Here is a 27611-nt window from a genome sequence, read left to right as displayed (position 1 = left end):
CGAGGGTGGCATCTGCAGCGTCCGCCCGCAAAGGAGATGGGTGGGGAGTCACGTTCTCCTCTACAGGTGCCCAAAACTTCCCACAAGGCTGCTCAGCTGTCCAGCAGCTGCACACAGGGGCTCTGAGCCCCCGCGGCCCACCCACCACACAGCCCTACCCACGGCGCCTCCTCCCTCCAGCCCCATGGGGAGCCCCCTTTCGTCACTCTGTAGGACTCAGCTCAAGCAGGGCCCCTACCCACAGGACCACCGTCCCCCCACCTGCCCTGTGGCAGCCGGCACACAACCCGCGCCGTCACCTCCCCGTCGGAAGGCAGCAGTGACCCGGCAGCCACACCCACGGCGCGGGGCCACATACCACATCTCGGGGAACAGGGTGTTGAGGCCTTCCCAGCTGTAGACGTTCAGGACGGCCAGCCAGAACTTGCCCCAGGAGGGGATGGCCACGGCACCACCTGGGGAGAGAACAGGCCAGTCACCTGCCTCTAACTGTGAAGGTCAGCGAGGGTCAGCCCCGCAGCAGTCCCCAAGCCCCTTCTCACAGGGTGGGGGCAGCCTGCTGCGGACCCCCAGCCCCACTGAGCAGCAGGCTGCAGAGTGGCTCAGGACTGGCCCAGACACCACGGCTGCGGGCAGAGCCAGCGGCTTCCCCGGGAGTGAGTGTTTCCCATCCTAGGGGGGTGGTCTGCAGTCCCTGCCCCCAGGAGGAAGCACATGAAGGCAGCTGCCTGGGCAGTGTGGGGACACCTCAGTGCTCAGGCGGGGAGGGGCCCAGACGCACATGGCAGCCGTGTCCACACACGCCTGGAGAGAGTGATGCGGGAAGTCAGAGTGCCTGCTTGGGCCTCTCCCTCCTGGGGCTCAGTCTAATCTGCCCCGTCTGTCACCCCACTGGGCAGACAGGTCCTGCACGGGTGGTGACAGGCCCCAGGCTCCAAAAGGGCTCCGGCACTCTGGCCCCACGCCGGAGCCACCTCCAGCAGCACCTGGTCAGTCTCAGGCACAGCGACAGCAACACCGTCTTGCACACGCTTCCCGAGGCCCCGCCCCAAACTCGGGGTGCAAAAGTCAACAAAGACTGGAAGCTCCCAGGAGAAGTGCGGCCCACACGTGTCCCTGCACTGGGCAGGCGCCAGGAGTGCGGTGGGGACCCGGCACCACCCACACCAGAGGCCGGCAGTGAACTGACTGCAACACGGACACACTCATGAAGGAAGAGCCCAGTCTCGAGAGAATGCGCAACAGGACACTTCGCCCAGCCTGGCAGGTCACCAAGAGGTCCCTGAGGACGCCCCCAGGGCAAGGGAGCAGCCGTGAAGAGCTCCAAGGAAGGAAGGGGCTTTGAGGAACAGACGGGAGGTCCCCGTGGGCCGGGGTGCGGGGGGCCCAGGAAGGGCAGAGGGCAAGAGCAGGCTCTGCCAGGGCGGCCAGAACCGGGCGCTGCTCTCGGGAGCTGTGGCGCCTTCCCGGGCAGCGACGGCCCTCAGAGCCCGCAGCCCGGGGGAGGGGGCCCACCCAGGGCACGGACGGCGAGCCCTGTGCCTGCTGCTCGCCGTGCTTTTAAGCCTTGGCCAGTTCAGGAAACAAACAGAATTCTCTGGTTGTCTTAATTTGCTTTTGAAAAAACCACTGGTAGGTTGAGCAGCTTCCTCCTGCTCCTGCGCTGACTGACGCAGTCCCTGGGCGCGGCTCACCCAGCGTCCGCCTAGAGGTGCATCTCCGCTCCTCGTCTGCTCGCGGCACAGGGCCGGCGCGGGGCGTACCTTTCCTGTGGAGAATGTTCCGAGCTCGGACCAGGTCAGGATCATCAGGCCCGACGCCCAGAATTCTGAGAGACACGTAGTTGAGCGCCGTCCCAAACACCGTGGACTTGTCCTCGATGTGCCTACAGGAGAGAACCAGCGAGAAAACGGCGCCTGCCCTTCTGAGAAATACGGCAAGCCTTCCAGTGACCTTCCTTAGCAAAGTAAGAATGCGACCGGGCGCGGTGGCTCACGCCCGTAATCCCAGCACTCTGGGAGGTCAGGGCAGGAGGATCACTTGAGCTCAGGAGTTCAGGACCGGCCCGAGCAAGAGCGAGACCCCGTCTCTACTAAAAATGGGAAAAAAAATCAGCCCGGCACAGTGGCGTGCACCTGTTGTCCCAGCTACTTGGGAGGCTGAGGCAGGAGGATGGCTTGAGCCCAGAGTACGAGGTTGACGTGAGCTATGATCACACCACAACACTCTAGCCAAGAGCGACAGAGTGAGACCCTGTCTCCAAAATAAAGGAAAAAAGAAAAGTCAGAATGCGGAAACACCTGGCGCTGACCGACACCGAGACAGCACTGAGCAGGGCTCTCCAGCGGGGGCCCCTGCACCTCCCAGGGCAGCTGGGCAGTTCCCAACCTGCCCGGACAGGTCACGCCACCCCTGTCGCACTTCCCACTCCCGAATCAGCACCGCGAGAGCAGACCCCCGGGCCAGGCCACTGCGCCAAAGCCAGAGCCGCACTGCAGGAAGCAGCTCTCCTTGAGACCTGGGCAGGGCTGCCAGCTGGAGCCGGAGCCGACAGCAACTTCTCCTGCCTCAGCGGTAACAGGATGACAGTTTTCACATGTGGGTCTCAAAGGTCTCCCAAGCGGCCACAAAACCCATTTACAACACAAAGCGTGAAGCTGAGGCTGGCAGCTTCTGCCCCTCCTGCCCACCTACCCACCCACCCCAGGCCCACAGCTGCAGTCTCCCCCAACCCCGCGACAGCTGCCTGGAAACCCAAGCATCTCCTACACGGGAACACACACACGTGTACATGTGCAGTGACACGGGGTCAGGCACACTCACAGGCCCCAGCCGCCGTCAGGTAGCTGCACCGACCGCAGGTACCGCACGATCTCGTCTCTGTATCCGGCTGGCAACGGGATGCGCGCCACGTGGCAGGTGATCAGGAGGCCTGTGTGGCAGGGAAGCGTCCTTGCTGCAGGCAGGTGGTCATTACTGCTGAGCCCAGGTCCCTCTCCTCCCAGGGACCCCACCCTGACAGGGAGCAACTCCAGTCTCCTTCCTTCCCATGGAAACGAACACCTGGGAGGCCATCCCTCCTGGGCTGCGATCAGGGACGATCAGGGACGCTGGGAGCAGGGCCAGAGGGAGCGCCAGCAGCACAGGTGACACTCCCCGCCTGGGGCCTCCGCAGCCCACCCTGCCACGCCCAGCCCCATGACACTGTGGGCACCTCGGGAAGGCCTCCCCAAGCCCCTGAAGGTCCAAAGGGACCCGCGTCTTAGAGCAGTGGGCCCTCCACGAGGGGAGACTGCTAGTCTCACTTAACACCTGCTGGGAAAGAAACACCAGATGGGTCAGCGTGGATGGGGCTGTGCCACGCTGCAAATGTCAGGGCAAGGCAGAAGACAGTAAGTATGATCCACAAAGAACCTTCTGTTCCCGGCCTGGTCCTCCTGGGCTACGCTCCACCCCCACCCCCACCTCCATCCCCACGCTTGGCTCCATCAGCCACGTGCCCACGGCACCTGCCACAGGACGGGTCTTGGGGTGGACCCGGCCACACGCACCATAGGACAAATGCCTAACTCTGGCTCAGAGGCACTGGAAGCCCTGGGGGACAAAACACACAGACACGTCCCGGAGGAAGGGTGGACGGACTCGGAGTTCACACAGGTTCCTGAGAAACAGCCACCCCAAAACAAGCCCGTCTCTTCTGTAACAGTTACGACGTTGTTGAGACAGGGAAACGTGTGCAGGCCGGTCAGAGCCAGCATCTTCCCCATTTTACAGGCAAGGAAATTGAGGCACAGCCAGTAAATGGTGGGGCTGGGGGGGGTCAGACCCCAGTCAGCACCACCAATGCCACTTGGCCACGCCCGATGGGAGCCGTCTACACAGGATCACAGACTCTAGGAGCATTTTCCAAATTAAAGGAAAAGGCTGGGTGCGGTGGCTCAGGCCTGTAATCCCAGCACTCTGGGAGGCCGGGTCAGGAGGATCACTTAAGCTCAGGAGTTCAAGACCAGCCTGAGCAAGAGTGAGACCTTGTCTCTACTAAAAATAGAAAAAATAATCCAGACAATGAAAAATTGAAACAAAAAAATTAACCGGGCATGGTGTCAAGAGCCTGTAGTCCCAGCTACTGGGGAGGCTGAGGCAGGAGGATCACTTGAGCCCAGGAGTTGGAGGTTGCTGTGAGCTAGGCTGATGCCACAGCACTCTAGCCTGGGTGACAGAGTGAGACTCTGTCTCAGAAAAAAAAAACAAAAACCAACCAATAAATAAATAAATAAAGGAAAAAGAAGGACCAGTCAAATCTCTGCCGGCCATGGAAGAACACTGGCACAGCACCCAGAACGACAAAGTCAACCCAAGAAAGACAGTCTGTCCAGAGTCTAGAAAGGGGAGAAGTCCCAACCCACAGGCTGCCCGGGGAGGACCCCAGCAGGCTGAGTCCAGGGCCACCACAGCAAGCAGCAAACAACACAGCAGCCGCAGTGATCAGGCACCCACTGTGCACCTGCCCTGCGCAGGATGTCCGAGCCTGTCGCTAATCCCCAGGTTGCAGATGAGACGTCAGAGGCCAAGGGAGGCTGAGTCTCCCAAGATAAATGTGGATATGTTGCATGTCACTAACCAGATTTCTTCAGAATAATGCGTTTACTGGCACCAGAGATTTTTATCTGTATGTTCTTTCTAAATATTCTCTCTGTATGACCTTTCCTTTGACCTTGCATGCCTTTCTCTGCAATAAATACAGAGGTTTGGAGCTCTCTGAAACGAAAAGAGTGTCTCCTCCTCCTTCGGCCTGAGATTGTGGTCTGGAGCGTTCTTTGTTGCGCCGTGACACTGGTGGAGATGTTGGATGATCTCTACAATCCTGGGAACAGTCTCAAAGGGGTCCCGGGTGGGACCAAGGGAAGAAAGAGCCCCTTGACTTGCCCTCAAGTCCCAGGACAGCAAGACGCGATGCTGTACGGTGCAGATGGCAAGGGGGCACAGAGACGGACGCCGGCTGGCATCCCAGGGCCGTGTGACCTGGAATAAACGTGTTCCAGCTTCCTCATGTGTCAGATGTAGCTTGTTCTAAGAAGGACCAAAAGATGCACAGGCCTCGAGCAGGGCGTGGCTTGCAGTAACCACCATGGAACTGTTTCTGGCATCAAAGGCCAACTCTTCCCAAACTAACACACAGGCCTGATGTAACTCTCCCCAAAGTCCCCACAGGCTTTGGGACTGGACAGAGTCAGGACAGAGGCAATCCAGGTGTATAAATGGATAGACACAAGAAATGTTTTAAAAAGAAAAGCAACAAAAAAATATAAGAACTTTAAATCTACTACAAAGTTATAATTATTAAGACAACGTAGGTAAAAGAAAATACAGGTATCCGTAAGAGTTACCACAGAAACGAACCCTTTTGCACAGAGAACTCCGGTCACTGAAGCACCACGGTCACAAGCCATAGGGAAAGGGTCCTGCTGCGTAAATTCACAGGCAGGATCTCCCATGTGACAAGGCTGTTTCTGCAGAGAAACATTCCCAGGGCGCCTAACAGTCTTGTCCAGCCAAACCAGTTCAGTACCAGGGGGTCCAACTGCTATGCCCCTGCTGCCCCTCCAGGAGCTCCACTCAGGGTGGGTTCAGAGCGGACATGGGCTCCCACCCACCACCCTGCCCACCTACGGCCGCTGCACCTGGAGTGCCATTCTACCCAGCCAGCGGAGCCCCAGAGCCCCCTTGCTTCCCTGATCACCCCACACCACACAGGGACAGTGACATCCTCACTCCCATCTGCCAGCACCAACAGCAAGACGGCTGGGACACATGGCAGCCCTCACCAGCCCTGTTCTACATGAGCGCCTGTGTTCATACCTGCTCCACCAAGAGCCTAGACCAGGCCAGGCTCCCAGGGGTGACCCAGGGTGGCCGGAGCAGTGGGTTCCTACCTGGCAGGAGGAAAAGCGGGCCACCATAATCACCCGCCCAGTGCCCGTCCTCAGCCTGCAGCCCCACGTAAAACGTCATCCCGTTCAGAGCACCCTCATGGGCCGTGTGGGCTTTGGGCAAGTCCTTAAAGTAATTCTTCTGTGAAGAGAGAAAAAAATGAGAGCTGAGGGGGCCTGTTGCCCAGTGGAGGAGCCCTCCTCACTCACAGCCCAACTCAAAAGAGTGAGTCTAAATCATGAATACTTTAAACCTTTCAGCTGTTTCGATCAAAAGTCTGAAACTCTTTGATGACAGCATCACACCTCGGCAAAGTAAAAGGGCAGTTGCATGTTCTCTTGGTTTTATTTTCCAGTCACCAATTTGCAAAGTTCTTTGCAACTTCTCCAAGATGTCTCAAACCAGGCGCCGACAGAGGGTGGGGTGGGGGCACCGATGCCCACCGGGGCCCGGGACTCCGGCCACTCTCTCTCCAGCAGGGCCCGAGGGACGGCGCCGCTGCTCCCAGGGAGGGGCTGTGCCAGTGACTGGTGGCCAGGGCTGGGCAGGGAGGCCCTGTCTACCCTGCACACTCTCTGACTAGCTGAATTTCTCACAAGAATGCACACAACAAAAAACCGGATCAAAAATCCTCTTTTGTAAACAAACACAAAATCACAACTACCTTTGCAACTCTTCCGTAAGTCTAAGATTATCTCAAAATAAAGTGCTAAAAACAAGAACAAAATGAGAAGTTTCTTACGCCAGGCTTAGTGAGGATTGGATTGAGGCAAAGGGGCTTGTTCAAGTCACACCCTAACTCAACTCCCGTGGGAACCAGCCTTGGTGACACGTGTCATGTCTACACATTACACAAACCTTTTTTTAACAATAAAACAACGCTCTTCACAACTAACTTTCAAGGCTCCCTACTGGTGCGCGGTGTTTCTGCCAGGTTTCCTGTCACTTCCCAGACACTGTGTGTTAAGCAATGACAAGCAGAGTCAAGCCACTTACAGTGTCCAGCCCCAAGGAGTGGGCTTCCAGGCCAGTCTGTTCTCGGCCAGGGTCTTCCTCTTCCTGAAAGTAAGTCCACGCCTGCCTGCCCCTCTCATTGCTGAGTCGCCAGCGGCTGAGGTCGGTAGCCGGCTCCGTTTTATAGGGTCCCCCTCTGCGACGCAGACACCTGAGAGCCGTCGGGCTGCTGGTCACCAGGTCGGCCCGCTGCTCCCTCACCTCCTGCCCTGGCCAGCCGGTCCTCCTCGGCCTCAGCCCGCGCGGACGTGCGTGGCAGTCGCAGCACCCGCCCCCGGCCGCAGCGGCCTCCGGCTCCCCACGGTCCCGGCCTCCGCCTGCCCACGGGTCCCGGGCCCGACGAGGCCCGGACCCTGGCCTGGACCCCCACCCCGACCACGCCCCCAACCACGCCCCTCGCCTCCACTCCGGCCCAGAACTGACCCCGACCTCAGCCCCGGCCCCTAGTCCGACAGTGGTCCCGACCTCCACCCCGGCCCCCGCCCCTCCCTGCGCCCCGACCTCGGCCCCGACCCCCGACCCGAAACTCCACCCGGCCCCCGATCCCCGCCCGCCCCGCCTCTCAGGTGCCTTCCCGGCCGCCGCTCCCCTCAGCACCCATGACCGACCACCCAGCACGCCGTCCGGAGGTCCCGGGCCGCGGGAACTCACGTGCCCTCCGTCATGTCAGCTGCGCTCCACTCCGCGCGAGCCGGAGCCTCCCAGACCTACCACCAGCGCTCACCCGGCCTGCCGCACTTCGCAGGCGCGCCTCTCGGCCCACGCGCAGGCCTAGGTGGACCGATGCTCGTACAGCCAATCAGAACGCTGCAAGGGCGAGACCAGGACGCGCTCCGCTGCTGCATTGGAGAAGTGCGCGGCGCCCCACGAAGCGGGGGGCGGAGCTGAGGGGCGGGGCCCGAGGCAGGCAGCTGCAGGAGGGGGAGGGACCTGCACGGAGAGGCGGGACTTCATGGACCGGGCTACCGGGGAGGGGCTACAGGGAGCGGGGGGGCTGCAGGGGGACGGGCTTCGGGGAGGGCCCCCTCAGGGGGCGGGGCTGCGGGGGAGGGCCTGGGTCGCGAGGTTGTGCGCAGGGCGCTGAGGGGCGCGTGAGGGACCTGTGAGGAGGGTCCCGCCGAAGGCCCGCAGGAAGGGCGACCCGGGGAGAAAGACTCGAGCAGAGGGGGCGGAGGGCAAAGGCGGTGCAGGGACGAGCGCGCGGGAGGCCAGGGCGGCAGCGGAGACGGAGGGAGGGGCAGTGGCGGCTGAGGGGGCTGCAGTGTGTGGAGAGGGGGCGGGAGGGTGTGTGTGGGGGGCTGCAGTGTGTGGAGAGGGGGCGGGAGGGTGTGGGGAGAGGGGGGCGGGAGGGTGTGTGGGGGGCTGCAGTGTGTGGAGAGGGGGCGGGAGGGTGTGGGGAGAGGGGGCGGGAGGGTGTGGGGAGAGGGGGCGGGAGGGTGTGTGGAGAGGGGGGCTGCAGTGTGTGGAGAGGGGGCGGGAGGGTGTGGGGAGAGGGGGGCGGGAGGGTGTGGGGAGAGGGGGGCGGGAGGGTGTGTGGGGGGCTACAGTGTGTGGAGAGGGGGCGGGAGGGTGTGGGGAGAGGGGGGCGGGAGGGTGTGTGGGGGGCTGCAGTGTGTGGAGAGGGGGCGGGAGGGTGTGGGGAGAGGGGGGCGGGAGGGTGTGTGGGGGGCTACAGTGTGTGGAGAGGGGGCGGGAGGGTGTGGGGAGAGGGGGGCGGGAGGGTGTGGGGAGAGGGGGCTGCAGTGTGTGGAGAGGGGGGCGGGAGGGTGTGTGGAGAGGGGGCGGGAGGGTGTGTGGGGGCTGCAGTGTGTGGAGAGGGAGCGGGAGGGTGTGGAGAGAGGGGGGCGGGAGGGTGTGTGGGGGGCTGCAGTGTGTGGAGAGGGGGGCGGGAGGGTGTGGGGAGAGGGGGGCGGGAGGGTGTGTGGGGGGGCTACAGTGTGGGGAGAGGGGGCGGGAGGGTGTGTGGAGAGGGGGGCGGGAGGGTGTGGAGAGGGGGCAGGAGGGTGTGTGGGGGGCTGCAGTGTGTGGAGAGGGGGCGGGAGGGTGTGGAGAGGGGGCAGGAGGGTGTGTGGGGGGCTGCAGTGTGTGGAGAGGGGGCGGGAGGGTGTGGGGAGAGGGGCGGGAGGGTGTGTGGGGGGCTGCAGTGTGTGGAGAGGGGGCGGGAGGGTGTGGGGAGAGGGGGGCTGCAGTGTGTGGAGAGGGGGGCGGGAGGGTGTGTGGGGGGCTGCAGTGTGTGGAGAGGGGGCGGGAGGGTGTGGGGAGAGGGGGGCGGGAGGGTGTGTGGGGGGCTACAGTGTGGGGAGAGGGGGCGGGAGGGTGTGTGGAGAGGGGGGCGGGAGGGTGTGTGGAGTGGGGGGCTGCAGTGTGTGGAGAGGGGGCGGGAGGGTGTGGGGAGAGGGGGCGGGAGGGTGTGTGGGGGGCTGCAGTGTGTGGAGAGGGGGGCGGGAGGGTGTGTGGGGGGCTGCAGTGTGTGGAGAGGGGGCGGGAGGGTGTGTGGGGGGCTGCAGTGTGTGGAGAGGGGGCGGGAGGGTGTGTGGGGGGCTGCAGTGTGTGGAGAGGGGGCGGGAGGGTGTGGGGAGAGGGGGGCGGGAGGGTGTGTGGGGGGCTACAGTGTGGGGAGAGGGGGCGGGAGGGTGTGTGGAGAGGGGGGCGGGAGGGTGTGTGGAGTGGGGGGCTGCAGTGTGTGGAGAGGGGGCGGGAGGGTGTGGGGAGAGGGGGCGGGAGGGTGTGTGGGGGGCTGCAGTGTGTGGAGAGGGGGGCGGGAGGGTGTGTGGGGGGCTGCAGTGTGTGGAGAGGGGGCGGGAGGGTGTGGGGAGAGGGGGCGGGAGGGTGTGTGGAGAGGGGGGCTGCAGTGTGTGGAGAGGGGGCGGGAGGGTGTGTGGAGAGGGGGCTGCAGTGTGTGCAGAGGGGGGCGGGAGGGTGTGTGGAGAGGGAGGCTGCAGTGTGTGGAGAGGGGGCGGGAGGGTGTGAGGGGGCGGGAGGCTGTGTGGGGGGCTGCAGTGTGTGGAGAGGGGGCGGGAGGGTGTGTGGGGGGCTGCAGTGTGTGGAGAGGGGGCGGGAGGGTGTGTGGGGGGGCTGCAGTGTGTGGAGAGGGGGCGGGAGGGTGTGGGGGGAGGGGCTGCACCGGGCTGAGGGTCCGGGCGGAAGTGGGGTCCCGGAAGCGGGGCTGGAGGGGCGGCTGATGTGGGGCGTGGGCGGGAGCTCTGAGCGGGACTCGGGGAAGCTGGGCCACACGCAGGTGCAGGTGGCCGCCGAGAAGCAGAAATAGACACAGCTGCGCGAGCTCACAGGGCGGCTAGAGGAGGGCTCCGTCCAGGTGAGAAGGAAGCCGATGGAGAGGAAGATGGGCTGAGAGGGCAGGACCCGCCCGCCTGCGGCAGGAGGTGCTGAGATAAAGGGGTGAGCCCAGGACCGCGGTGCCAAGGGCCCCGCCCAGGGGAGGGAGAGGGCACTCTCGGGTCCCCAGGAGAAGCTGAAGTTGAGGGTCCTTGGCTGCAGATGGAGGCAGAGCGCTTGGGGGACAGCTGGGGTGTGGCAGGGGTGGGGAGCAGAGTGGCTGTCGGCCGGGGGGAGAGCTGAGAGCATCTGGCGGAGGAGACGTGGCTGCGCTCTGGAGAGGACATCCCGGTCCGAAGGCCCATGGTGAACCCAGAGGCCCAGCACGTCCGCGTCGGCACGCAGAGCCCTGCTGTCAACTGCACCCAGCCCTCAAATTCTGCCCCACGCCTGGCCCTGAAGGGCCGTGACCTGCAGCAGTCTGGGCAGGTGGCGGGGGACTAGGAGAGTGGACAAAAGGAAAAAACACCCACATACACCCTCCCCCTAATGGAATGATGGGGTCAACCAAGGATACTCACCTCTTCCTAGCCCAGTTCAGAAACGTGTGAAGACAGTACAGATATCAAAATATCCACCTTGTCACAAATACAAAGCTACTTGGGAGGACAAGCCTGACATCTGCAAGTGAAGGGATGGCTACCGCCCCACCCCGAATCAGACACACCTCCGGCCTCTGGGCCACAGAGCTGCCTCCCCAAGCACTTCCCCTCCCAGCACCAACGAGATGCCTGTCAGCCCACAGGCGCCAGAAAGGGCCCCCCGAGGAGCCTGAGTGCACCTGACCCTGTCTGTCCCCCCGGTTCACCAGCCCAGTGAGGCACTCCACTTCCCGGGGAGAGAAAGGGGGTGTTTTCTGGCAAGGTGTCCCTCCACGTAGAAACACGCAGAGCAGGAATCAGGGCAGAGAGGACAGGAACACAGAAAACCAAGCAAGTGAAAAACCAAGGCAAGTATCAACTCCAGGAAAAACCTAAAGTTGTTCCCAAAAGAAATGTAATCATAAACCAACACAGGGCTCAACGGCGAACAGAAACAGTGCAGGTTTCAGCTAACATGCTGTTGAACTGCCAGGGAGAAGGCAGGAGAGGAAGTGTAGGTGTGTGTGGGCGATGCACCTTGCAGGCAAGACTGTAAGAGCTAACTCCTCCATTGTGGGACGTCAAAAATCAAGATTAAGAAATAGCATTATTTTTCTTTATTGATAAATATGAAGTTAATCACTGAAGAAATCCCTGAGTTGTGTGTGTTTGGGGAAGCAGGGACTGGCTGGTGGATTTGGTAGAGGTGAGATAAGGAGGTTCTTCTTAGCGCTTCTGTTTTCTCAGCCACACTCAACATCCCCATGTCTGTTGATGCCTCCTTCGAGCATGAGCGTGGACACGTGTGCCTGAATTGGTAGCAGGGAAGGACGGAGGGGTGGGGTGGAGGAGAGAACTGGATGCAGGGGTGCAGCTGGGACAGCATAACGAAGTGGACAAAGTCTAGAGGCCCCACAAGGGGACAGGCCAGCGGGGTCACGCCTCGGAGACCCTTGCTGCCTTACTCTGAGTGCTGTAGGAACCAGGCGGTGAAGATCAGCAGAGAAGTGACCTGGTCACATTTTATTTTAAAACTGGCTCGTGGGGGAGTTCAGCAAGATGAGGCAGGAATCCCGTGGTGGGTGCTACAGGCGTCCAGGTGACATCAATGGTGTGAGCCTGAGCTTGCTGGCACTTGGTGTGGGGAGAGGGGACAAATTTGAGCCATGTACAGAAAGAGTTTTTTTTTTTTTTTTTTTTTTAGAGACAGGGTCTCACCCTCACCCAGGTGGGAGTGCGGTGGCACGGTGGTAGCTCACTGTAGCCTCAAATGCCTGAGCTCAAGTGATCCTCCTGCCTCAGCCTCCCGAGTAGCTGGGACTACAGGCGCGTGCACTGCCATGCCCAGCCCTACTAAGAGGATGAACCACCTGTTACACACGAAAACGTAAGCTGCAAACTCCCTCAGAGCACGTGCTGGTGAGTGACAGTCTGCAACATGAAGACAAATGAGAATACTGAAGGTGTCACACGGTAAAGCTTTTCATTCTGAACTGGGAAAGGCCTCAATGGACATTTAAATGGTTTATTTGCATGATTAATAATCACATTTCCAACAGTGCATGAAGCATCTGAGAATAACATTATTTTGAGTAAAAGCAGAAGTTTCCGGAGAGACCCCTCCTCTCAGGTCAGCTGCTAAATGTCCACCATGTCCAGCAGCGTAGAGAGATGGAGCTCGGAGGCCACTTCCTCTTCCCTCGAACTCTGGATCAGCCTTTCCAGGTGCTTCAGCCGCTCGGTCAGAGACGTGCCTGTTGCCTCCGTCAGCTGCAGCTGTCCCCTGGCCTTTTCATTCTGTTTGAATAAAAAAGAAATCGACTGTGAGGACCAACCTGGCCGTGTTAGATGCTGCAGTGCGACCTGCCGGGCTCCCCGCCACGCCCGTCCAGCCGCCTCCAGCCCACGCAACAACACTCGGGGCCTGCTTCTGTGCATGCTCTGCAGGGACAATTTCCAGCATCATTTCTACAGAACGTCACTGTCCAGGGCTGTGAACTATTCCATCACACGAATGTGCTGCAGCTGTGTAATCGGACTCCTCCCTTGGACGTTTCATTTGTTTCCACTTTTATGCAGCATCATTAATGCCGGCGTGGACGGTCTGCTCTTCTCCCTGCTGACGGGCTTCCCAGAGCCGGTCCCACAGCACATCGGTGATTAAATCCCTGGGTTTGTTCCCTTAACCACTAAAGGAGGGACGTGAGTAGAAAGACCATGGGCCCTGGGGCCAGTGAGAAACGAGAAGCAACTGCTGCTGAGCAGCCGGACGCTGCCGGCGAGGCCCTTACCTTCCTCACTCATTCCCCTGAGGAAAGTCAGTCCCAGAAGGGACGCCTGCGTGACACCAAGGCCTAGAAGTTTGTGCTGTACAAACAGAAGCCACTGTCATCACCTGCCAGTCCGGCCAGTCCTTACCACACGTCAGCACAGTCCCAGGCCTCGGGCAAGTCTCAATTCCATTCACCACTTGCCGCACACGCAGACACTGGGAGTTAACTGGGTCTCCGTCACAGTGAGTTTACGGAAAGATCTAGTTTACGCTCATAACCGACTGGTCATCATAACATGAGTTCCTTTCCCCGCCGTCCTCTCAGTCTTCAGTTCTAGCATAAATGCCAGTGTCCACCCTCTTCTCACCTGTGGGCTGGCAGCTGTGGACGCTTTGATCACAGGCCCCACGGCCTGCGGCAGAGACACTAGCGTCTGAGGAAGGTAGAGGGGGCGGGAAGCTGAGTCCGTGTGTGCCCTGGAGTCCTCAGACAGCCACTGCTGAAGCTGATCTTCCCACCTGAAACCACACGTGGCCACACGCTCAGAAACTCGTTTCACTTTTCTCTGCACATACTTTCCATTTTACTAAGGACAGAACTAAGTTATGCCATCAACTGGGAAGCAGAAAGGTGCTTTTTAAAAATTTAACATGGTCCCTTTAATTTATAAACCCAAATCATATTTAATAAGAAAGGTGGCATTAATCCAAAAACAACTATATGTATGCATTACTTAACATTACTTCTAATACTTCTAATTGCCTTATTTGGCTTACTTTGTCTATTTGATTTATTTTGGTTTTAGGTATCTTAAATTCATTCTTTTTTTTCTTTTTTTTTTTTGAGACAGAGTCTCGCTCTGTTGTCCGGGCTAGAGTGCCGTGGTGTCAGCCTAGCTCACAGCAACCTCAAACTCCTGGGCTAAAGCGATCCTCCTGCCTCAGCCTCCCGAGTAGCTGGGACTACAGGCGTGCACCACCATGCCCAGCTAATTTTTTTTCTATATATATTTTTAGCTGTCCAAATCATTTCTTTCTGGTTTTAGTAGAGACAGGGTTTCGCTCTTGCTCAGGCTGGTCTTGAACTCCTGACCTTGAGCCATCCTCCCGCCTCGGTCTCCCAGAGTGCTAGGATTACAGGCGTGAGCCACCGCACCCAGCCTATAATTCATTTTTATCTCTTGACAAATTTCCCAAGTGTCTGTATCACTGCTTATAATTTGAAATTAACTCAGAATAATATCCCACTGCCACCTAACACGCTCCAAAGCTGTCTACTTCATATACTTGTCTTTTCAAGGAAAACAATCTCATCCAAAACCACTTGAATTATACAGACCTAGGTAGATCTACTTTTAGAAATTAAGACACATCCATTCCCTCTTCCAACACGTGTTATCAAGCCCCACCCAGCGCCAGGCCTCATTCCAGGAACGTGGTACAGCACTGACAGCAGACAAGGCCCAACAAGCATCTCGTACTTCAGTGAGGGGGGCAGACAAGGACCTCACAGGGAGACAGCCCAGGGTGGGAGAGGCAGGCACAGGAAGTGGGGGGGGGGTAACCGCAGAGCCGGAGCGCATGAGGTCAGCCGCGGGATGCCGGAGCGTGAGCACCCGGAGAGGCAAAGGGAACGGCAAACTCAGGCCTGTGGGCTGAGGTCAGAGAGGATGTGGGGGGCAGATCACACAAGGCCCTGCCCACCCTCTACAGTCTGCCCTGGACTCCGGGTGGAAGAGGAAGCCACTGAAAGGCTGCGAGCAAAGGAGTGGCGTGACCTCCCCGTGACACCTCAGAAGTGCCCACAGGCTCGCGCGCTAGGCCACAGCCCACGGCAGTAACCCGGAAGGCAGGCGAGGGTGGCACGAGCCGGATGGTGGCCAGGAAGGCATAACAGATGGTCCAATTCTGAGAACATTTCGACAGAGCCTGGAGGATTTGCCGGTGGACGACTCTGAGGCCCTTGGCCTGGGCAGCAAGGAGGAGAAGCCGGTGGGGGAAATCGGGAGTTGGACGTGGACCTGCTGGCCACGCAGGCTGCAGGAGGCTGGGAGAGAGGGCAGAGAAGTGTCGCGCCCGTTCCTGAGGAGCCCTGCTGTTAAGAGCAGAAGCGGGGGTGGTGGCTGGAGGGAAGCGAGCTCGAGTAGGGAGAAACGCCAGCACGTTTCCGTGTCTGTGGGCTGACGGGCACAATGCAGTGGGGAGAGGGGTGATGCCAGGGAGGGACTCACGGGACCCGTGTCCCCCTCGAGGGTCAGAGGTGAGCTCCCAGCCCAAGGGAAGGGCTGACTCCGCTAAGAGCTGGATGGACCCCCCCCAGCAACACAAGGAGACAGGGAGGGGACAGGCTGGGAATGCGGGGGCTGTGGCTGGGCAGGAGGAGGACCTGTGGACACGGCCTTCCTTCTGCCTGGTTCTGTTTCTCAATAAACTGTAAACAAGGCCATGAGGCGACAGCCGTGCAGCTCCTGGCCCTCCCGCGTGTGCGTGTGGGACACACTGACGCCTCAGGCTCTCAAGGGCAGGGCGCTGGCGGCCGGCCATGCTGTTCCGCGCGCCATCCTCTGAGAACACTCAGCCACCCGCATTTCCCACTAGAAAACTGAACACTGACTTTCCATAATAAGAAATGAAACTGACTTCAAATAATAAACGGTTAAAAACATACTATCTAGGGAACTCACACCTACGTGCCTCTCCTAACACACGTCACTGCCGCCCTTGAGGCTGCCCACCCTGCCCCGCCTGACGCGGGAGCAGGGAGCACTCTCCTCCCGTCCTCCCCGCCCTCACCTCCGGTTCTCCTCCTTCTCCAGCAGGAGGCTGCTGGACAGACACTGCGCCAGGAGCTCCTCGGCAGACGCGCGTCGCAGCAGGTCCTCCGCGCTGGGGACACTCCGCTCTCGGCCGCGCTCGATGCTCCTCCTCCCCTTGTGCACGTGAAGCAACGGAGCAGGAAAACTGTTCGCCGGAGGATGGAAAGGCTTTATCCCCAAACTGCAAGTACATGATTGGGAATGCTCACGGTCAGGAGAGAGGGAGGAAGGGTTCCTGCAGCCGCACGCGTGCATGCAACCATGGGTACACACGTACACACACACACACACACACACACACGAGCCCCAGACCCGTGCCCTCCTGGGACGGAGTGTACACCTGGCAGCCCCACGCCTGCCTCTGTGCTTCTCTCCAGCGGGGAGCAGGGCGCAGAGGGAAGGTGACCCCATCGCCACAGCATGGGGAGACTGTTTCTACCAGAAGCTTCCGCTCTCAGGAAGCAGCGGGGCTCTTGCAGCCTCTCCACTCGGTCTTTCTTCCCGTCCCAGGGTTACAAACAGACTCTCCATTTTCCCCTAATACTGGCAAGGACCTTATTGTTTATATTTAACTCTTGAATTCCTCTGGCAGTAATGTTTGCAAATGTGGGAGGGAGCGCATCTGACAGTTTCCTACACACACAAGCTGTCCTTTCTCCACTAAGCTGACACTTGCCACGTGTGTTCCACTTTGGGACTTTATGTGCAGACCCGCCATCTACTCCTGCACCACCGCCTGGCTTTACGACTGTGGCTTTACTCTATGGCTTGTTATCGGGCCTTGCTATTTTTATTTAGAATTTTCTCGTCTACTGCTACACATTTTCTTATCCTGATGAATTTTAGAATTAATTTGTCCATACAAAGGGAAGAAATCCTTTTGGGTTTTGATCAGAAAGGCCCTGACTTCCCAGAGAGCTGAAGTTGACAAGGCCTGTGCCCTCGGACCCCGAGAGCCTTGTCAGCGCACGGCCACGTGTCGGGGCTGCCGTTTGCGTGAGAACTTGGCACACGTCACGGGTCAGTCTGCCCGGTCATCTCGCTGAACTCTGGCTCTCGGGGCTGGGCTCCTTGAGCTGACAACTGTGCTGCCTGGAAATGACGCTTCTCCTTCCTCTTGGCATCTGGCTGTCCCCCCACGGCCCCGCATGGCCCCGGCTTCCAGGACAACACTGAACAGGACCGAGGCTGGTTCCGACTTCACCCTTTCTCATATTCTACCAAGAAGCATGATTTTTTTTCTTTTTTAGTATTTTTATGGTAGGCAGTCTTGCGGAGTTAAGTAATTTTTTTGCCCAAGCTTGATAAGAAATTTTATCCGGAGTGCACATACATTCTAAGAAATGTATTTCACACCTACTGACATGATCACGTATTTTTCTATTAAGGCAGCAAATTATACCACTAGATTTCTACTGTCGGTAGTGTTTGCCCCGGGAGAAAGCCTGCGTGTGGGTATCCCAGGGCCTCACGACTGCGTGTGCTGACACTTCCTGGGTATTTCTGAGCCCGGTGTGGGGGATGCGATGGCGCCGCACTCTCCCAGGGAGCCACGGGGTCAGGTCAGCTTCATCTGACCAGTGGAGTGAGACGTGTATGACGTGTCTCTGCCCTGGAACAGTTTCTACCACACGGGAGTGGTCTGTTCCTTGAGGGTTTGTTGCGATCGTCCCGCAGTGGACTGGACTCTGCACAGGAAGGGAACGGCACAGTGTAACAGGCAACAGAGACACACACTGAACACGGATCGCACCGTCCCTGGCTCAGCTGTAGCTCCTTCTGCGTCTGCATCCTGGCTTGTTCCCACGACAAAGGAACATTGTACTTCTTCAAATCATTTTTAAAAAAATATACACATATCTGACCATCTTCACTCAGTGCCTCTGAAAAACAATATGAAAACAAAAAGAATATCACACAAGCAGCAGATAACCACTTGACATTTGCTTAAAGTCACTGATTGAAGAATAAGCCTTTCTGATTAATTAAAAGTCAGAGAAGTACATGACTTCCATGCTTGAGTCGAATACCCTGTGAGTGTCCCTGTGGTGCTCAAGGTGGGGACAGGCTCCGTCCAGACTGGCAGGGCAGTGACGACCACTCAGAACCACGGAACCTAACTGAGCACCCGCCCGGGGGCTCCTCCAGGGAGGTGTGTTCAGGCTGCACTGGAGCCTCCTGAGCGAGTCCCCCCATTTCTCGGTCAGCCGGAAGTCACTAGCTTAAAGAAGGAGACCCTGAGCAGGGACGGGTGGGGACGGGGACGGGGGTTCAGCCAGTGAACACCTTTCTTTGCTAACACGGAACCCGGCAGGAGGAGCTGGCCCCCGGCTAAGCGCGGCCCACCTGATGTGACGGGCAGCCGGGGGGGCGTCCAGTCTCTCAGCTTGTGGTTGATGCACAAGGCGACGACAGCGTCCCACGGGATCTCGGTGACCGCGGGCCCTGCCCCCGGGTCTGGGGAGGGGTTCCTGCTCTTCCACCGGCGGTAGGTCCTCCGGAGCAGGTTCTCCACCTGGGACTGCAGGACGGGCCGCGTCTGGGGCGAGCTGGGGACCTGCGCGGCGTACTGCACGACCATGGAGCACACGGGCGGCCAGGGCGCTGGGGAGAGAGTGCCTCGTCGGTCACGGCTTTGGCAAAGGACACATGAAAATCTACACGGAAATGTTCTTAACTCTGTATTTTCTTAGAAGACAACTGTGTAGTTGAGAAATCTGCTTTCAAATCTAAACATAGGAGCTGTCGGGGGAAAGGGCAGCTCATGCCCAGGGTCCAGGCGGGGGACGTGACAGTCACCTGGCGGGTCCGCAGCAAAGGTCCACCTGGACCCCGACTGGCCAGCCTGTGGCTGCATCCAGGGGCCTGGACTCTCCGCAGCCAGGTGAGTCAGGTAAAAGGGCTCTTAGCTCCTCTAGGGCCTCAACCTGGCCAAGGGCACAGAGGGCTCTAGCTGCTTCCCTTGGGCTCCTTCAATGAGCATCGGTCAGACCTGCTGAAACCCACGCAGACGGGCGCCTGAGGCCCAAAGGGCAGCGTCTGTGCCAAGGCCCTGAGCTCACTCCCTCCTAACCGTTCTCGGAAGGAGCAGTTCCACGCTGCGCTGGGCTCAAGCCAGCCCAGGTGACCTGTCAAGTCTGTGTCAAAACCACCCGAGAGCCTCACCCAGGTACAGCCAGAGCTGCAGGCCACGGGCTTCTCTGACAAAGAACCCGGCCTCAAGTCAGCGCTGGGTGCCGTGGCCCCAGCCATAAGCAGCTCGGTGACAGGACCACGTGGTCACCAGCTCTGACCGAAGCCCATCTAGTCTGAACACAGGGACCCAGCCTGGCAGGCAGGATTCGGGGTTGGGCTTCCTACCGGCACGGAGCAGACCCTCCGGGACCACTCTGCTGGTGGGCAAGGCCCCTCTGACCTGGGAACCGAGGTGGGTGCAGCGAGCACAGCGCGGTCGGGGAAGGGCAGGTGTGCGGGGGAGTGGACACGCGAGCACACACCCGTGCCGGAACCAGCCCCACCCTCCGCTCCTCTCCAGCACAGGCACGCACCCGCCGGGGGCGGAAGGTCCATCTGCGGAAGCTGGAACCCGAGCACGGCCTGCTTCAGCCAGGCCAGGTGCTCAGGCGTGTTCCAGTGCAGGTGGGGAAGCAGCCGGCTGCCCCCTGCCTCGGCAAACTCGGTGACGGGCCAGGAGAGGTCACACAGCTGCTCGGAGGACACCACAGACGCCAGGAACTGCAGCACACTGTTGAACAGCTCGATGACGGCGCCCGGCTCCTGCGCGGCCAGGCCACCCAGACGCCTCTCTCTTCTGTCATGGAAAAACCGGCCGCTGAACTCACGGCCAACTCCATCTTCGACGTACTGAATGAGGGTCTGGCAGCAAAGGTCGAGGGCACGGGGGCAGCGGGAGACCAGCCACTGGACCGCCTGCGAAACCTGAGAGCAAAGATGGGGGAAGAGACCTGACTGGAGGAGTCGCAGTTTCTCAGAAGCAGCGTTCCGAAGGTCTCGGCACTCCTCCTAGGGCCAGGGGACCCCCAAGGGCTGCCTGTGGCAGGTGCCACCAGAGCACCCAAGCTCAGCCACGGCAGGAGGAGCCCGCTCTGTGGCGGGGCCTGCAGACCCGCCCACCAGGGGCGCTGGAGAGGAGCCCCAGGTCCCGCCCAGCCCTGAGGACCGTGGCCGGCAGGCCCAGCCCGGGAAGGGCCCAGGCCCTCGGGAAGCCAGTCCTGCACGTGGCCCTCAGCGTGCACAGAAAGGGAAGCCGTGTCTTCTCCCTCTCGGGAACTAACAGCTCCACTACCTGCCGGGATGCTGTCGCCCGCAGCTATCTTTCTCCCAGTGGTTACTTTTATTTTAGCTCCTGGCACCTCTTTCCCTACGCGCAATTGTCAGCACAGACTTCCTTTCTTAAGGAAATCTCAGATAACATTATTTCTTCATATATTCCAAGTTCAATTGCCCTAGAAAAATAATTTGTATTTTTTTCTATACCTTCAGATATAAGACATGAATGGTCATATTTTAAATTCATAAAAACAAAAACACTAAAAAAAAGTACATGAATAATTTAATTTGTAGATAACAGTACTATGGGCAAATTTTATCTTTTGATTTCTGCTTATATTTTTATAAAGTTATCTGTGTAAAACATAAAATTAAAATCGCTACAGGGCGTGGTGGACGCCTGTAGTCCCAGCTACTCGGGAGGCTGAGGCAGGAGGATCACGTGAGCCAGGAGCTGGAGGCTGAAGTGAGCTGTGATCTCGCCTGTGAACAGCCTTGGCACCGCAGCCTGGACAACATGGCAAGACCCCATCTCTTAAAAAAAAAAAAATTTATAGACACTGATATACACTAAATTCAAGATAGAACAAAGGGGGAAAAAAACCAAAATACCTTGATGGGCCTTTAAAAATGACGAAACCTTACCTTAGTGGTACCTTGTAGATCAAGAACAGAATCAGGGATCTCAATAACAGTGTAATCTGAAATCAGCTTAGCTGAAACCAAATCCTGCAGCATCAGACCTTTTAAGAGGAACAGAGGAAGGTCACGCGTGTTTACTCTGGGTTATACGTGTGCTGAGGCGTCTCACTGTGCCAACCCCACCCACCCCGCAGCTGACCGTCACCATGGGGGTTCCTGGCCCGGTGATACCCAACCCCGGGCTCTACCCCTTATTAAACACCACTAGTGCATGAGTGAGACTTTTGTCACAAACCATCCTCTACGTCCTTCTCGACGGCGTCCCCTCCCGGGCCGGGCACCAGAACCACCAGCGGAAGCGCGGGCTGGAAGGGCTTGGCCTGCAGGAGCTGCTTGAGCTGCAGCAGGGCCGACAGCCAGTACACGTCCTCCTCCGCCACGTCCTCGCTCTTCATTCTGGGGGGCAGCAGCAGCACAAGCCCGCTGGCTCCCAGGAGGTCCTTCTGCGTCTCCACTGCATCAAGGGCGCCGTCACTGAGGGCGCCATGGGCCACCTGCAACAGCACGGACCGTCAGGATGCACACACCGGCACACAGGCCAGCAGCGAACGGCCCGCCCAGAGCTAGTGCGGCTGGACGGCCTCCAAGGACACAGCTGGGCCAGCCCTCCCTCTGGGTGACCATGAATCAGTGCCAGAAACAACCGGTCAACACTAACTCAGCCCCCAGCGACCGCTGTGTTTGAGCACAGGCGTAACAGCAGTTAAGGCCCATGACGGAGATGCAAGCCAGCAGCAGGCAAGGATGGGGACACATTTCTAGGAAGCAGCGAGCAGACGGGACCCATCCCTGGGTCAGAGAAGCAGAGGAAGCCACACCTAGCGGCCACAGACTGGCATGAAGGAGCAGGGCCAACGGAGCCTGTGAAGCCCCGAAAGCCTCCACCCACCTGCGGGTGGCGTCTGAGCACAGTCCTGAGAGGATCAGCTGCAAGGAGTCCTCAGGCGCAGGGCGGGGACTGCCACCAGCTGCCCCAGGGAGGAGATGGGACAAGCCCTTTCCAGAAACACCCAACAGTCCAGGGAACAGAGCCAGATCCAGACATTCAGGAACCCAAATGTGTCCCCAGAAGGCTGGCCTGCCACTCAGTGGCCTTCCACCCCACCCCAAACACAGGGCTTCTCCACCGGCCTTTTAGGGCCTCACTCATGCACGGACAGCCTTGGCTAACAAGTCCCAGGACAGCCTCCAACATGAAAGAGAGAAACTAGAATAACAGAGCAAAAGAAACCCAGAGGAAACAGAGACTGCATAGAACACAAAAAAATGTAGGCCAAGAAAACCCTAATTCCCTCAGAAAGGTAAGAGGACAAATCCAAAAATAGTATCAAGATGCTATTGAAAAAGTCAAAATAAGGACAAGAGGAGGAAATGATAGTTGGAATGAAAACTCCGTAGGACATTTGAAAAATGAAGTCAAGGCGATCTCCCGGAACACAGCGTGGGAGACGAGACTGAGGGCAGGACGGAGGAGGTGAGCAGCTTGGGCTGACTGACGAGCTCCGGCTCCCAGGCGCTTGTGAGCCAACAGGACAAAGGGAAGGGAGGCGGGTGCCAGAGACACACGTCCCGGAAGTGAGCCCAGAGCCTGCCCCTGGAAGGAGCCCGCCAAGCCCGGGCGATGCGCGAGGGAAGCCCAGTGCCAGGAGCATCAAAACCAGGCCACACGGCAAGGAGCAGAAATATCCTCATCTCAACAGCCACAGTGGACACCAGATGAAGTGGACCAAAACTGGAAGGAAAATACTTCTCTACCTATAATTTTACAAAGCTGGCTAAATTATGAAGCAAATGTGAGAATAAAATGAATGCATTTGCAGAAAGAAAAGGACTCAGAAAATTCCCCTCCCAGGCATCCTTCCTTCGGAAGCAACCAGAAGACATGCAGCATCACACAAGGACTAAACCAAGGGGAAAATGCTGCTGGCAAGGCCATGCCAGGGGGCACGTGGCACCTGTCGGGCAGCGTTTCACGGGCTCTGCAGGTGCAAACACGTCGCCACCACCCGGTGGCATGGAAGCTGCACGGCCCTGGGCAATCTATTTTAACTTCTCTGAGTAAAACAGGGATACTAAGGAAGGGCACTCCTACGTAGGTGTCACTGAGTCACAGAGCAGGCGGGGGAGCAGGGACCCTGCTCAAACCCTGCCTCTAAGGCACGTGCTACTTGGACGGAGCGCCCAGCGGCAGCCACCAACCCAGACAAGATGGTGTGTCTGCTCGGAGGAGGGCTCGGGAGAGAGGAGACGTGGACGGACCAGGTGAAGGAAAAGAACATCTGGAAAACTCTACTGAGATATATGTGGCCCATCTGGTAAAAATTAAAGAGCACACAGAAAATTCTGTAAGTGAAAAGATACAGCAAATATTTCTTGCTTAAAAAGTAAAGAAATGTGGTCATGAAAAGAACAGTGCAGGCTCTGAGGTGAAGGGCACAGAACCCTCAAAACAGGCTGGGCGCGGTGGCTGTTCTGGGCGGCTGCAGCGAGCTATGACTGCATCACTGCACTCCGGCCTGGGGGACAGAGCGAGACCTTGTCACTGAAAAAAAAAAAAAGGCTCCAGTCCCCCCGAGGGGATACAGAGCGCCGGTGTAGCTGCCACGGGAGCCGGCAGGCTGAGTGGCACCATGCAGCAGAGCCCGCTCCTCACCGGGTGTGCGGTGCTGTGTGGGTCCTGGTGTGACCCGTGACCCCTGCCCTGCGGGCTGGGCCTAGTGACTCGCTTCTAGAAGCCAGAATCCAGCAACAGTGACAGGACGTCACTTCCAAGATCAGGTCACAGAGACTCTGACTTCCACCTGGGCCCACCTTCTCGCACAGGCTGCTGACCGCTGCCGTGTGGAGGCCGCGTGGCAGGACCTGGGGCAGCCGCTGGCCGCAGCCGAGCCAGCACTTTAGTTCCTACTCGTGGGAAGCCTGAGCCAGAGAACTGGCGAAGGCCCAGCGGGACTCTGACCCGCAGAACCCGTGAGAGCACAGGTGAGTGTTATGGTAATCGGCTATATTGGGGGTAACCGTTACGTAGCAACAGGTAACTAACATGCTTATTTTCACGGGGTGCGGCAGAGAACAGCCAGACCGGATGAATAGGTGTGGTCTGGAAACACGGCAGAAACCCAGCCCCGAGGGGCAGGTGGCGGCTCTCAGCCCCCGTCCGTGCAGCCATCTGACTTTTTAACTACACACAAGTGTTACTTTTGCTACAAATCTTAAAACTAACGGCAAGAGGAACAACAAACTAACTTCCGGTAGGTGAAGTGTGACTTCATAACCACAGGAGAAAAGGGACCAATGTGCGCCGAGAAGTCACCGTGGCCCGGGAACTCGAGAGCACAGTGGCTCCGATCACCTTTGTGCCGCCTTAAGGTTTTGTATGTGTGTTACCTCTGGGAACTGTGATGACAGTATCGAAAAATGAAAGAAACAAAACCCCATAAACAAACTATGATTTGAAAAACTTCTAAGGACAAAGGGGACACAAACTGCAACACCTCACGTGGACGACCGGGGTGCCGGGAAGGCACTGCTGGAGGCAGGGCTCGGGGCCACGGCGGCCACGGGGCCACAGCTCAGGGCAGACGGCGGCCAGGCCGGCCTCCCTCCAGGCACGCAGCCCCGTGACCTCCCAGGGCGCCGCAGAGGCACCGTCAGGTCCTCGCCCAGGCCACAGACGCCGGGTGCGCTCCCTGCCGAAGCCCGCACTCTGCCCTGCACCATCCACATGTACAAAACAGGGTTTGTCTGGTTTCACTTCTGAACGCAGAGGCTGAAACCTAGAACCCATTTATGCAGGTTTGCATCTAATGAGGAAATAGAGTCTCATTAAACACAGTCTTCCCTGGGAGCCAGCTAAGCTCAGTATCGTGGGAACACCTATAAAGAGTAAAACTTAGAGCTTCAACAAAGAACTGAGGACAACGTGAACGTAAAACAAAACAGCGACACTGAAATGCCCGACACTGAACCTACACACTAGCTGGGATCCGGCTTCGTGAAAACCGCACCGGATTAAAAAGTTGTTTTCCTGGTAAAACCTGACGAGTCGGGAAGCTGGTTTGACACCGCTGTCAGGCATTCCTGGGCAACACTCTGTGTCTCTCACCCCCCGAGGTAACTACCAGGGGCCCACGGAGGCCAAGGCTTCTAAATTACGTACAAAACATCCTAAGTGCACCCGTGAACTATTCAGGACGGTTCCGCGTTCTCACCAGGTTCTCAAAGAGGTCTGTGACGGCCACGGCCCCTGCTCTGCTGAACCCAGCCTGGCCCGTCACACCAGACACGACACTTGCTTCTGAGCCTCCCGGTCTTTCAAAACCACTTCAGAGAACAAAGAGTATTTATGGGATTCCAACGATGCCTGGGAGTGAGGGAAAATAATGAAATTACAGAAGTGAAAACACAGAGAGACTGTCACTCACCTTTATACACACGTTCACAGAAATCGCCTGACCCCCTCTGCCGCTGAGCGTGTTGAAAAGTGCAAGTGTCTGAATCCCGCCAGCATCGCTACACGTGTCACCTGCCAAGCCATCATCTCCCATGAACTTGACTTTTAACCAATTTGCTAGAATTCTGTAGATAAAAGAAAATAATACATGAGGAATCTAATTCTGAATTTGAACTATAAAGATTTCCAGGAAAAAAATAACAGAGAAATATCACACAGATCCAGGTCCACAGACACCAAATCTTATCTTGAAGCTGACCTGGCAGAACAGGCTGTCATTTTCAAACGGAGCTAGGAGCGCCACAGGGCTACTTACTGGGGTAAGAGAAGAGGACACTGTGGAACTGGCTCATTCTAATGTGACTTAGGACTCTGCAGTACTCAGAAAAGATTTTGAGCAACTGAAAATGTCCCTACAGTTTGAAGTACATGTTTTACAGAATCAAATTTCTCATGCCTGAGACCTTAAGCATTCTTAAGTGACACATGAACTGAACTTAGTAAATCAGAAGACAGCTGTTTTAAGAAATGTATCACCATTTAAATACTTCTAAAATGCCACAACTCTCTTTGCTCAGCTGTCCTATGAGATAAACTTCATGACTTTCTTTCTTTTTCCTTAGGCTGCATGTGTTCCAATAGTAACCGCTTAAACGTGTTCTGGCCGGGTGCAGTGGCTCACACCTGTAATCTCAGCACTTTGGGAGGCTGAGGGGGGAGGATCACTTGAGCCAAGAGTTCAAGACCATCCTGAGCAACATATCGAGACCCCATCACTAGAAAAAATAGAAAAATCAGCCGCTCGTGGTGGCACGTGCCTATAGTTCCAGCTACTCAGGAGGATGAGGTAGGAGGATCACTTAAACCCAGGGGGTTGAGGTAAAAGTGAGGTATCAACACACCACTGCACTCCCAGCCTGGGTGAGAGAGTAAGACGCCATCTCAAAAAAAAAAAAAGATTTTTTTAATTAAAAAATAATATGTTCTGCCAGGCGTGGTGGAATGCACCTATAGTCCTTCTGCTAGGGAGGCTGAGGTGGGAGGACCACATGAGCCCAGGAGTTCAAGTGCAGTGAGCTACGATGATGCCACTGCACTCCAGCCTGGGCAACCAAGGTCTAGACCAAGAACCGATCTCTTAAAAAAAAAAAAAAAAAAAAAAAGAGCACCGTGTTCAGAGAACTTGGAACCCTCATATATTGCTGGTAGGATATAAAAAGGTGCAGCCCCTGCAGAAAATAATTTGACAATTCCTCAAAGACTTAAAACGCTGCGTTACCACACACTCCTAGGCATGCAACCGAGAGAGTCACACCCGTATGTTGACGCAGCATTTATAAATGAATGCTCACAGCAGCCTTGCTCATAAGGGTCCCCAAGTGGAAACAACCCACGTGCCCAACTGACCAACAGATAAATGACGTACGGCACATTCACACAGTGGAGCGTTCAGCCACACAAAGAAGGAATGCAGCACTAGCACATGCTTCCACATGGATGAGCCTAGAAAACGTGACGTTAAGGGGGTTTGCCAGTCACACAGACGACGCCCTGCAGGACTCCACTTCTGCAAGGTGGAGAAACCCGCAGAGACAGGAGCACGCCAGCGGCCGTCGGGGCTGGGCAGGGAGAAGGGGAGGCTGCGAACGAACACGGTGTTCTCTGTAAGTGGAAATCTGTTCTGGAGTTAGATGTGGGAATGGTCATAAAACCCTGTGAATATAACTAAAAATCACTGAAATGAACACTTTAAATGGGAAAAGTTTGTATTATATGAATTACATTTCAAAGTTATTAAAAAAAAAAAAAGTAATATGTCCTGTAGTTACTTTAATAGTATAATGTCCATAAACCATTTGGTTATAGAAACTAATGGCATGTCAATATTTTTTCTTTCTTTTTTAAAATGCCAAAAGTTTTTTCTAAGGCAAAAAAATTAAACTACAGCAAACTGTAAACATCTTCCCCAAGAGTCTAAAATGAAATCAGCTCTAATCAATATACCTTAACACAGCTTTAAATAACAATCAACTTTCAAACGCTTCATGACTAAGACTATTGCTAAGTTTATAGAATAAAAATTGAAATAATCAAATCAGCCTGGGCAACAAAGTGAGATCCCCTCTCTAGAAAAAATGGAAACAGCAGCTGGGCGTGGTGATGGCGCCTGTAGTCCCAGCTACTCGGGAGGCTGAGGCAGGAGGATGCTTGAACCT

General features: G+C 57.3%; 2 protein-coding genes across 4 annotated transcripts in view; both read right to left on the bottom strand.

The window, feature by feature from the left end:
- The window catches only part of LSS (lanosterol synthase), a 29571-nt gene extending 21888 nt beyond the window's left edge, over positions 1-7683 (bottom strand). For 2 of the 3 annotated variants that reach the window (XM_069474877.1, XM_069474878.1), the window contains exons 1-6: positions 7597-7683; positions 6928-7096; positions 5934-6072; positions 2824-2932; positions 1764-1885; positions 359-455 (exon numbers count right to left, since the gene is read on the bottom strand). In XM_069474877.1, coding sequence (XP_069330978.1) covers positions 359-455; positions 1764-1885; positions 2824-2932; positions 5934-6072; positions 6928-7096; positions 7597-7610 — 650 coding nt within the window. In that variant the 5' untranslated portion in view covers positions 7611-7683. The remainder of the gene's footprint in view (positions 1-358; positions 456-1763; positions 1886-2823; positions 2933-5933; positions 6073-6927; positions 7097-7596) is intronic. The other variant, XM_069474879.1, reaches the window with a different exon arrangement.
- A 4694-nt stretch (positions 7684-12377) lies between these two features.
- MCM3AP (minichromosome maintenance complex component 3 associated protein) overlaps positions 12378-27611 on the bottom strand; it is a 40728-nt gene continuing 25494 nt past the window's right edge. Inside the window, exons 20-28 of the mRNA XM_069474876.1 lie at positions 25367-25520; positions 21178-21436; positions 20886-20983; positions 19499-19889; positions 18297-18554; positions 17704-17833; positions 15928-16131; positions 13503-13653; positions 12378-12659 (exon numbers count right to left, since the gene is read on the bottom strand). Of these exons, the coding sequence (XP_069330977.1) occupies positions 12501-12659; positions 13503-13653; positions 15928-16131; positions 17704-17833; positions 18297-18554; positions 19499-19889; positions 20886-20983; positions 21178-21436; positions 25367-25520 (1804 nt within the window). The 3' untranslated portion in view covers positions 12378-12500. The remainder of the gene's footprint in view (positions 12660-13502; positions 13654-15927; positions 16132-17703; positions 17834-18296; positions 18555-19498; positions 19890-20885; positions 20984-21177; positions 21437-25366; positions 25521-27611) is intronic.

The sequence above is a fragment of the Eulemur rufifrons genome, chromosome 7, assembly GCF_041146395.1.
Source record: "Eulemur rufifrons isolate Redbay chromosome 7, OSU_ERuf_1, whole genome shotgun sequence".
Lineage (NCBI taxonomy): Eukaryota > Metazoa > Chordata > Mammalia > Primates > Lemuridae > Eulemur > Eulemur rufifrons.
Note: the sequence above shows the minus strand (reverse complement) of the source record. Positions and strands in the feature narration are given on the sequence as shown.